General features: G+C 33.0%; 1 protein-coding gene across 1 annotated transcript; it reads left to right on the plus strand.

Moving 5' to 3' along the window:
- Nucleotides 1-1,946: 1,946 nt before the first annotated feature.
- LOC122598880 (outer envelope protein 64, mitochondrial) lies at nucleotides 1,947-9,619 on the plus strand (the record flags this gene model as incomplete). Its single annotated transcript, XM_043771360.1, has 13 exons — nucleotides 1,947-2,266; nucleotides 3,016-3,168; nucleotides 3,494-3,618; nucleotides 4,101-4,226; nucleotides 4,521-4,703; nucleotides 4,812-4,956; nucleotides 5,073-5,241; nucleotides 6,027-6,161; nucleotides 6,241-6,441; nucleotides 6,804-6,931; nucleotides 7,019-7,070; nucleotides 8,683-8,752; nucleotides 9,164-9,619. Coding segments are annotated over 13 exons (1,899 nt in total), but the record flags the coding sequence as incomplete, so codon positions are not given.
- Between the last annotated feature and the right edge of the window lie 2,851 nt (nucleotides 9,620-12,470).

Raw genomic sequence — 12,470 nt, forward strand, 5'->3', positions numbered from 1 at the left:
GTTAATTTTTGGCTAAAATCGTCCCTGTGGTTTGCATTTCGTCCTTGGGTCCGTTAACCTCCTCACGTGCCTTGCACGTGAGGGGCATACAGTAAAGCTTCTATATATTAATAATGTCGGGACCGGGATATTTTATCAATTTATCGAGATATTATTATATCAATAAATTAATTTATTTTATTAACTTAAAGAGGTTTTACGATGTAAGTTGTGGAGAATACATTTGTGAGCCTAAGAACTTGTACGAGTATGCATTATCAACACAAAATGGTTGTGAATGACTTGTTTATTTATCGCGATGTAACTAATGAAGGTTATGAGGTAAAAAGTATTACAAAATATATGGCGAAATCATTCAAAATCTGGTTGATGACAAAGTTGAGAATGTCCAATAGCTTTAAAAAGAAGCATTGTAAAGAGCAACAACTCTTCTCAACTTTTTGTAGCAATATGAAAAAAACAATGTCGCAAATCTTGAGTAAAATGAGAAGATTTAAAGATAAACTCAATATAGATTTGAAGTTTAAACAAAAAACAAGCGACTTTTTACTAAGCAATCATAAAATTTAGAAGCTCTTAATAGTTATTAATTTATAGTTTCATTGGGACCATTATAAATAATGAGATTTCAAAAAAATTATTATCTTATTATTTTATTGATTGGGGTCAAATTTTGTACTGGTCCCAAGTTGGGACCACACAAATTATTAATTTTATCGAGGTTATTAATTTATCAAGTATTAATTTATGGAGGTTCGACTGTATATGCCTTTTTACCCGGTTGTTCCTATGGTTAAGTACAAAATTAGTCCTTATGATTTGTCATTTTTGCATTTTTCATCCTTGAATTTAACAATCTTTCAAACAAAAATTTAATCAAAAATCAAAACATACTCAAATCAAAAACCTATATATACACCTACATATGAGGATCTAATTTAATACCGGCCGGTACAACTAATTTAATTTATTTTATTTTTTTAAAAAATGTTATAAAACTTATTACAATATAACGAAAATAATCAAAATATAATTAGAATTCACTCAAAAAAAAAAACAAAGAGGTACTTTATAACAAATTACAAAAAATAACATTAAAGTATTATAAAAATAATTTTTAAAAAAATTCAAAAAATAAAAAATGTGAATACTGGAAGTACCGGAACGGTAATACCGAAAATATCAGAAATAGTTGTAGCGGGGTACCTTCCGATATCGGTATTACGTTTATACTACCGGTATTTAAAATATTGTATGTACGTGGTTGCATTTGAAAGTGATTGAGCATATCCTCAAATGTAGGTATATAGGTTTTTGTTTTGTTTGAATTAAATTGGTACGGTAATTTTTGTTTTTTTTGTTTTTGAAATTTTTTCCTGGAATTGTTAACGGCGAGGACAACAAATGCAAAAACGATAAACCACAGGGACGTTTTTTGCACTTAACTCTATGAAAAGACGAAAATGCCCCTCACGTGACTTGCATGTGAGGGGTTTAACGGAAAAGTTATAACGGTAGGGACGAAATGCAAACCACAGGGACGATTTTAGCCAAAAGTTAACGGCGAGGATGAAAAAATGCTTATTCAAAAAACCACAAGGACGAAAAAAATACTTTGGCCTAATTATTATTAAACGTTCCAAGTCTAAATTTTAGAAATCAATACCAAACCCTAATAAAAGTTGGGTTTAAACGAGCCGAACTCCAATTTTAGATATCGGTTTAACACGTTAACATCCCGTTGTCCATTTTACTATCGCTGCCTAAACAAAAAATCAAAAAAAGGTTGTGTTAGAAAAAGCGCATAATAGCAAGCAGACTAATTTCGTCATTTCCTTTGTCTTCTTTCTTTCTACTTGTAGCGCACGATAACACACTCCTCTTAAACCCTTTCCCCCCTTCCTAAAACCCTAATAAAATAAAAAACCAAAATCCTCCTTATAATAATAATAATAATAATAATAATAATAATAATAATAATAATAATAATAATAATAATAATAATTTCATCAAATCAAATATCAATTAACAAAGAAATGAAACTCATTACTTCAAATCCAAAGCTGTGGATCGTGATCGGCGTTAGTGTCGCCGGTATTTTGATCGTCACGGCGGAAACACGGCGGCGTAGGAAAAACAGAAAGTTAACTGAAAGAGAAGATTTCGGTGTTTTTATTCAACGGTTTGAGCTTCTTCCGTTTCCTCAGCCGCCACCTCCCGCCGCTAAACAACTTCTTTCCGGCTTATCTTTTGCCGTTAGTGATGTGTAAGTTTATATATATATATATATTATATTATTTTCATGTATATATATTATATTTTATATATATATATATATTATGTATAAGTATATGGATGAATGACTTTGTATTTTATATATATATGTATGTATATAAGTTGGTTATTTATTGCTAGACTGATATAGATCTATGTATATAATTGTTATTTTTAGTACGTATATATATTGTTCATGTGTGACACAAAAACATAGAAATGTATATGTATATGAGGAATAAGAAGGTGAATGATTAGCTTATATTAGGGGATCTGAGGATTATTTTCGGGATCGACTATTGTTTCATGCCTTGAATCTATAAATGATTGATATGTGTGTAATATATGAATGAAACATATCTGTTACGTGGCCTGATGGTGTTGTTTACTTGAGTAAACCGATTTTTAGAGTGTATGGAATCTATCATTATATTAATAGAAAAGTGGTGGGTTGGCTGTTTAGTGTTTTTTAAATTTGAAGAATAAGAACATACGTATAACATGTTTTTACAAAAAAAGGTGAGTGGTATTTCCGGGGAGTGGACAATGGTTATCTAGAGTCGACGTAAAATGTGGATTTTATGTGTTTGTAGAAAAGTCAGTTTTTGCGGCAACCAAGAAATGCAAGTAGAGTGTTTAAGCTTTTGTTTGGTTTTTATTTTGCTTCTTAAGTTGTATCGGTTTTGCTGATGAAGTACTATTGATATAGATAAGAGTAATTGATGTTGAGTTATGTTGTAGCTTTGATGTGAAAGGGTATGTGACTGGATTTGGGAACCCGGATTGGAAACGAACGCACAAGGAAGCTGGGAAGACTGCTGTTGTTGTTACTGATTTGCTGAAGAATGGAGCTACTTGTGTAGGCAAGACTATTTTGGATGAGTTATCTTTCGGGTACTCCTTTGTTTTTAATCTTGTTATGTTTAAGCAAATTTCATATAACTCCTAACTTTAACTTGTCGTGAAGACATGAAGTTGCATAAATTCTGTTTCAGTAGTTTTTGTCATTTTGTGCAAGTGTGTTGAAGTATGTTGTCTGATGTATGTTGTCTAAGTATGTTGAAGACTGGTCAGCCAGGCACGTTTTGGTAATTTGGGCTCTAAAGATTAGTTCGCACTTGATACATTAAGGACTTTGTGGTTCTTATGCATTTTTGTCTCTGTGAGTTTCTTTAGACTTCATCTGTACTTGAATGTGCGTGTTGGACTATGATTTCAGGATAACTGGAGAAAATTTACATTATGGGACCCCGACTAACACAGCAATGCCGTCTTATATTCCTGGTGGATCTTCTAGTGGTTCAGCTGCTGCGGTTTCCGGGGAGCTTGTTGACTTTGCTGTTGGTATAGTTCTTTTGCTTGTTGACGGGAATTTATTTACAAATGGAATAAGCTTATGCTATCTGAGCGTAAACTTCTGTTTTCCTTTGTCATATTACATTTATCTTGAGAAAAAGGGAGATGAACTCATATTTCCAAATTTAATAGCACATATCGACATGACATAGGATGATCAATTGTTGTCCAGAGATGATTATTTTACACTGTGTTAATGGTCATATTTCCATTAGTCTAAATTTGTTTGAACGACATATAAGTTTTTTTAGTCCATTGGTCTTACTTAGAGGAGTTACACTGTGTTAATGGCCATAATGAGATTCAAGATGTTTACATTTTCAGAGCAACAGGACTATTTCTGACTTTTGAGGACAAGGACTTAGTCTATGTTCGTAGCATTAAAGATTGTAGTTACTCTATGAGTGCTTACTTTATAATCAATAAGTTGATGGATTGCACTTGACGTGTACCTGTTGTTGACTTCTTAGGTATTGATACAATTGGTGGAGTGAGAATTCCAGCTTCATTTTGTGGCGTCCTTGGGTTCCGGGCTTCACATGGAGTTGTATCTACTATCGGGGTTCTCTCAAATTCACAAAGTTTAGACACTGTTGGTATGTAGTCTCGGTATGTTTTATGTTTGTGGTTTAGCTATTCACTCGTGTTGTCAAATTTCATGTCTGTAGAGGTTTTCTATTGTACCTCACAATGAAATGTTGGACTTATGACTTATCTGTAGTATTGAGTCTCTTTGTTTGAGTCAAATCAACAGACTGCATGATGTATTGAATGCTTTTAGCCAAAGCTTTTGTGGAATCTTTTTTATCCTATTGCTGTGTGATTTTTTTTACCTCTTTTATTGATAACATATTCTAATAATGTGTCTTTGGTTATGAAAAATATTACAGGAATATTTGCTCGTGATCCTTCTGTATTGCATCGTGTTGGACATGTTCTTCTCAGGTTAAACCCAGTGGAACCTAGAAAGACAAGGCGCATAATTGTGGCAGAAGATTTATTTCATCTTTCTAAAGTTCCTCAGCATAAGACTGTATATATTGTTAGCAAAGTAACAGAAAAGTTATCTGGATGTAAGTTTCATCATAGGATTTTATGTCTCAAGACATTGGCTTCTAATATGAAGTTCCACAAACAGGGGTGCCATCAGTGATACTAACTCCATGCTAATCATTTTGCAGATCAAGCACCAAAGAATATGAATATTGGCCAGTATATTTTGTCAAATGTTCCAGGCCTAAAGTATTTCCGTGAACAGACATTGAACCTGCAAACTGGAACAAGTACTTTGAAAGCTCTAACTTCAGTAATGTTGTTATTACAGAGGTATGTATAACCAATTTTTTCATTTTTATATTGCAATTATTGTGGTTCACAACATAAAGGTAGCACAAACTCTCTTGTTTAACTTTGTGCAAATTGTCATCTGTAATTGTTGTCAGATATGAATTCAAAACCAATCATGAAGAATGGATTAATACGGTCAAGCCCAGGCTATGTTCAAATGTGTTTGATCATATTCATGCAGCGGTTACAGCCACACATGAAAATATCAAGGCTTACTACAAGGTCAGGACTGAAATGCGAGAAGCTCTACGTAGTCTCCTAAAGGTACTTTTCATAACTGACGGAAGTGCATGACTAAATTACATTTTGTTGTGTACTTATATTATAATATTGTAGTGTCTATAATGGATATTTGTCACTTTGGTTATGTTGTTTATGAGGTTACTGGTCATGCTTGGTGTATCAAATACATCTTACTAAACTTATAAATGATGCTTTCATTAAGTTTTAGTGCTGTAAAGGTGTGCAAATAATAGGCTGTAAAATATGCTCAAACTACAGAAACTTGTTATCCTCTTGTCAATAGAATTACCCCCAATGCAACATTCTTACTTCAATCAAATCAGGGTCTGTGGGTAGTGCCATCTCTTGTCCCTGGCTCCCCACCAAGCAGTCCCAGGGCAACATGGGCGAGGTAATTCACAACATCACCGGAGGCCTAGAGCAAGAAAGGTGATGCCCAGGCTTGAACCCTATATATTATGGATCGCCACCTTACTGCAAGTGATGTTGTTTTTATATTTTTAGTGACTGTATTTGCAGTCAAGTTTTTGTATCTTCATGACACTTGAGAACCAGAACCATGTTACATGGAATCTAGATGTCTTTACAACATATAGTTAGTTTGGGATAGAATTACTAATTATCAGTTTATATTGGTCACAAAGGTTGCTTGTTTACACTGGCTCCCCTCATGTGACCATGGTAACTGGAGATTTCCATTACTGTAACTTATAAGTTGTATGTTCTCTTTGTTTTTCATGCCTCATGCTACAGTTACCATCATAACCATGCATGTAATGCTAGTTGATATATGCCCTGATGTGCAGGATGATGGAATTCTAATTGTTCCTACTGTGGCTGACACTCCGTTAAAACTGAAGGCAAAGAAATCTGCGCTATCAGAATTTCATGAGTGGGCACTTCCTTTATTAAGTATTGCTACTATGTCTGGTTGCTGTCAGGTAAATTTATATGAAGTCAATCTCATTATCTTCTTATCGGGCTACTTCTCATTGATAACGTCTTATGAATCATCTTTAGGTTACTGTTCCTTTTGGAAAGCACCAAGATTGTCCAATCGGTGTTTCCTTCATTGCAAATCATGGGTCTGATAAGTTTCTTCTTGATACTATCTTGGATTTACACGAATCTCTACAAGGGCAAGTCAATGCCGTCACCAATTTGCCACCATCAATGGACTTGAATGGCAACATGGATGCATCTGAATTGTTAAAGGAGAAGGTTTTACTTTTCAGTTCTGTTGTTTTTCAATGTCATCGATGATCTGTTTTCTTGTGTCTGACTTCCACACGTGATTACATTTCAGTAATTATATTTATCGTAAAGCTAGGTTATGATATTGAACTAATAGATTCACATCCTCTTCTAGTCAATATAATAGCAAATTGGTTTTGTTACTGGTCCAATCTTACTACATTTTCCGTATAAGAAATTAATAGTAACTACATATAGTGTGACCTACGGCGTTTTGGTTGATAGTTATAGTGTTTGCTAGCTTGAAGTCTCTGTTATGTTTATTTTTTGCTCTTGAAAGGCCATTGAAATATAGCTTTACAGTTGTCAAATAAATTGTTTTGCGTCAGGGAAATGCTGCATATAAGGGAAAACAATGGAATAAAGCTGTAGGTTATTATACTGAAGCTATTAAGTTGGATGATACAAATGCTACTTTCTACTGTAACCGAGCAGCTGCGTACTTAGAATTAGCAAGGTATATGTTCAGACTTAAAGCCTTTTTAAAAGTATTAATTTGGTATATATCTTGTGTGCGCTGACATGAAGGTCGTTTGACTTTCAGCTTTAAACAAGCCGAGGTGGACTGCAGCAAAGCAATATTCCTTGATAAGAAGGTCAGTGCTTGCGCAAGTGATATCTATTTTACTGTCATTGTACTATGGTGATATATGTTGCTTTATCAATTTGGTCTTGATTAGGCTTCTGATGGGTCAGATTTGTACATTTTTTCTTGTTAAGTTTAGCTCTAAGCTCTGATGTACATGGCCTATCAGTATTCTCGCGGCCGTTTCCTAGACTTTTCTTTCTGGGCGTCCCAAAAGGTTTACCCAGTGAGGTTCGATTCTGGGTCTTTTGAGATCTTTAGGACTTATTGACACCTTATCTGACAAGTGACAACCTTGCGATGGTTAGGTAACATAAAAGAAACCAGTTAAATGGGTTGGCATCATATCGAAGTGTTTTCCATTGCATACATTTTTCTGATACATAACTAGATAGTACCAGTTATATATATATACTAGTCTTAATACCTGTGCGCGATGCACGGTCGACTCATAATTATTTATATTTCATTTTATTTATAATAATTATATACATTAGTTGATGGATATATTGATATAATTGAATTAAAGTTGAAACAGGGACAAACGATAACTAAATTAATTATGTTTTTTTAATTATCATAATTATACAGTTTTTTTTAGGTGAAATGCAATATATACGCATTTAGTTATATATTCAAAAGTTTAAGTTTTTTGTAGTTTATATTATTTTAACATTTAACTCTATAAGAGCTTATTAGAAGGAGTCAAAACTAGTTTAAGTTTTATTAAATATATATATATATATATTTAATAAAATATAAGATTGTAACATTTAATATAATAATATGAAATAAAAGACTCATAATGATGTAGTGTTTATATGATTGTTCAATATATTGTTAAATTTGATTTACTTATACGATATTATAAAATCAAACAAAACATTTGATGTGTTAGCTAGATTTTATGTGAAATGTTTTTGATGATAGGTTGTAATTTTCAAACAATGCATAATTTATGGAAACTTTTAATATTCTTTATAATCGTTCAATGATCTAAAGTATGGCTTTAGTTTACAAATGCTATATTTTAATTAATTAATTAATTAACTATAATAGAAATAATAATAAATAGATAGATAATGACAACTAACTTTACGGAGTATAATACCAATCCAATTTTGATGGTATGATATCTGTCTACTCACATTTATATTTATATAATATATAGAATCTAGATAAATATATAAACCGATTATTTATACTTTTTTCAAGAAAAGATTAATTTAAAAGGACACATGTCGCGTAAAGATTATGCCACATGTCGATTCAAAAGGTCTACAATCTTGTATTAGTTTATTGGTAGATGTTATGACAAACTTGCTATTTTAAAAATCTGTTTAGGGGAAAAGTTGTTCTGGGTGTGCTGATAGGTTTGAAGCCAATTTTCTTTGACTAGTTTCTCATCCCGACTGGCTCACTTATGCTGCCATACCTAGGGATTATATCCGAGTTTTATCTTGTGGTTATACCGTTATAGTATTAGATGGCCAATATGTGAGCATTCTCATCATCTCCTTTTTCAAGTATCTAGGGAACTTGTATTTTGTCATGTATGCTTTGATTCTAATATGTATTTTAAGTGGACATTGACTGCATATCAAGTAATATTCTTTGTGCAGAATGTAAAGGCATACTTGAGACGAGGCACTGCTAGAGAATCACTCCTCTATTACAAGGGGGCTCTTCAAGGTGTGTATTCTTCTCTTTTTGAAGGTTTAATGATAAGACAATACCTCTTTTCTTGACAACTATTCAAATATTATATTTAAAGTTCATTCACGGTACTCAGGTGAAAAGGAAAATGCGTTCGATAATAAGGCATCTGCCTTCATCTTTTTTTAAAGCAATGTTATAAGACCAGGACAAGTGTTTCTAGCCAACCTGATAAAGAAAAATAACTTGTTTTGATCCATTACTCAACCCGCCCGCATTGCTATATCTAACAACTATGCTTACCAGTTCTATATATTTTGCTTGCGGACATGCATAAGGGCCAGCTTTACCATCACAAGAGAGTTCCTTTTAAAGTTTTAAGTTATGTTATCATAAGAACAACTCCCTTGTATATTTGAATTGAATATATTTTTCTAATGGCTGTAGATTTTAAGCATGCGCTCGTCCTAGAACCTCAAAACAAAGCTGCCAAAGTGGCTGAGAAGAGACTACAAAAGTTAGCAAGTCGATCTGCTTAGACTCCTTGCTTTTAATAACTAATTGCATCAGAAGATACTTCGAGTCTTGAGAGTTAACAAAAAAAAGAGGCATCTCGAAAGTACTTTTGTAATGGGTTTAAACTGGCTTCTTGGTGCCCCTTTTGTGAATTTAGGAGATGATAATTAGTTTTGTGGATTGCTTGTTCAAACATTATCTTGCGATCTAGAGTTCTATGCTCTGCAAGTTTTGGTCTTTATTTGATTCGGGTTCCAAATCAAATTGCTAATTTGATTGTAATTTTCACAGAAATAAAATTGTATACAACGCTTATGAAAACACAATGGCTGATGAGCTACTTACTCATGCTTATCAAAACAAATGATTGTATGCTATGTTATGTCATGTACTAGATATATTTTGTCTGGTCTTGAATATTTAGACAAACAACCTTTTAGTTGACAAGAGTATACACTGCCGTTGCATCAACTTTAAGGCACTTGTAAACTCTTCCCGTAAACTTGCACATTCTATGAATACCGGCAGGATTCAGGGCCTTCTGTTTTGTTTGAAGTGGACTAGCATTCTATCTTAACTTCAACTTTTGATTGTTGTCGGCCCCCTTAATTTATGTCATCTGTACCGGCATCAAACTCTTTATGACTCCTACCTGACGAATAGAAACTCCTATTGCCATTCACACTAGATAAAAAAAATATATGCATGGCAATTTATTCATACACCACAATCCCCAACAGTCCCCTGTTTTGCCTAGTAATAATATGTTGTAAATCATAAAAAACCTGTTGTATACAATCCCCAACATTCTATATGTCACATTTCTCTGTAATAATGCTACACTTTTTAATTAGATTACTTTATCTTTTGTTTGGTTTTAAATTTGAATATTTAACAATGCGAAAACGCTTGCGGTAGGTAAATATAATAAAAAGTATATATGCCATTGAACAACTAAGATCCACACAATGGTGTTTGTATGCTGACTTGTAAATTATCCATGTTACCTCGTGTTGATCATTAGCAGTCTAGCTGATATGAAGAGGATAAAATTAACAAGAAAACAGTAGGAATAGCATCAGATGATTGGCATGTTAATTTTAAACATGATTTTTATTGTTTTTTATATTTGTTTTTCTGTATTTTCTGTTGGGCCTTCTACAGTTCTACAAGCTGATTAATAGAGAGTTTATCATTAAGAATTACTTTCTAAGATTAGATTACTTGTACTATAGAATATGTAAATGTAAATGTTACAAAAGGAGACTTTCATGCTTTAATTGTGCTTCGATTTTTTTAATTTGATGCTTTCTCCATGTTTCAAGCATCAGATTCCAACCTCCATACTTACATTTGCGGTCGAGAGCTTACGTATGTTTGTAGTTGGTGTCTTTTTTGTTTTATGAAGTTTGAATCGAATAAGTTTTGCACATAATGCTATCAGTAGTATCTTGCTCACTTTCACTATTATAATTGGCTCTTTTAACGTTAATTAAGCCAAATAGAGCAAATTTGGATTAAACAACATAATTTGTGTCGCTGTAAGTGGTTCATTAGGTAGCCCTCGACATACACTTCAGATAAAGAAACAGCCACTCATGGCACTAACAGAACTCGTAACACATAAAACAAACATAACATAAGAAGTACCTGTTGGGAGAGAGAATCTCCTATAAAATGGTACATTCCACGTGTACCCGGGATGTAGGTGCTCCGCAAGAGACCTTGTGTATCTAAATGATAGAGTTCATGTCTACCAACCCCCTCTTTGGATCTTCTAAACAGTGGAGGTCTAAAGGGGTGTAAACCCGATTATTGGTTGGGGTATAAGTTTAAAGGGGCATAAATTTTTGAAGTTTTTTTTATATATATAATGTATAATATGCTAAAAGATGAGTAAATAAGTAAGTACTATAGTATGTAATTTTAAACTTGCAATCTCATTATGCAAATATAATTTTTTTGTTATAATTTTAGTTATCATTTATGAGCAAGGTTGTTTATATATTTGAATTAGGTAGAAGTTAGGGGCATTTTTTTCTTGGTTCGGCCGAAGTGTTTGAATTCTCAAGGTCATCACTGCATGTAAGCAAGATTTGGGTAGAATCCATTGGGCTGTATGTTAAAAATATAAGTGTTATTCTTTTGTTTATCCAATCTTATAACTTGCAGGGACTGTTCTTGCCAAGTCTCAAAGTTGTTAAAGGTATGTTTTTATATTTCTGCTATAGTTGTTATATTTGATAGTGCAGGGTCTAAATGGTAACTTTGAAGATTGATGGCTATATATACGACTCATTGATCAGTTTTTAGGGTTAAGAGAGTAGGTGTATTATTCGATATATATTTTTGTATCTATATTTCTGTATCTGTATTCTGTCTTCATAGATCATCTTGATCTTATTCGGTTATACAATATTTTGTATGAGAGTTGTAGTGAGGTGATTTGTAAGAGTGTTTATGTATTAGTGAATCGCATCCATTAAGGGGACGATTCTTTCTATTTGTAATAGTAGCACTCGTTTGAGGACTACTAATTGTTGATGTGATTTCTGGGCAATAATATTGGATTATTGCATTATTTTGTTGTGCTTAGTATTTTTTTTTACATGGTATCAGAGCCAGGTTTGTGAAGAATTAGGGTTTTCTGGTATTCAAGATCTAGGGTTTGTAAAATTAGGGTTTTTATCTAAAAACTCTAATTGAGTAAGGATTGTTGGTTATTGCTTCCGCTGAGTATCATATTGGTGATACTCTCTTCTTCATCAACTCCTTCTATATCCTATAGCACTGTAAGTCTTCTTTCCGTTATCTGGTGGATTACCTTGGGTTGATATACAGGGTATTTACAGCTGCCTTGACCCTCTTCCTTGAAGAAGTGTGGAATCCTGGTAGCAGTTGTACCTGCAAACTATATTGACTCTTGAGTGATCTAAAAAACTCCAGGTAGCTTTATAAAGTGTTTATAGTGATTGATATTTGTTGTTATCTGTTTCTTTTGTGTGTAATTGTTTCTACTTGTTTTTTAATAAAATGGGTGATAATGCTACTGTTAGTGGTCTAGATATTGGTAATCCTTTGTATTTACATGCTAATGACACTACTGGTGTCCCTATTATCTCTGTGAAACTGTCTGGTACTGAAAATTATCGTGTATGGGCTAGTGCTATGAAACTTGCATTACAGACTAAAAATAAAACTGGATTTATAAATGGAACTGTTGTTAAAACTGATTATG

Source organism: Erigeron canadensis, chromosome 5 (genome assembly GCF_010389155.1).
Source record: "Erigeron canadensis isolate Cc75 chromosome 5, C_canadensis_v1, whole genome shotgun sequence".
Taxonomy (NCBI): domain Eukaryota; kingdom Viridiplantae; phylum Streptophyta; class Magnoliopsida; order Asterales; family Asteraceae; genus Erigeron; species Erigeron canadensis.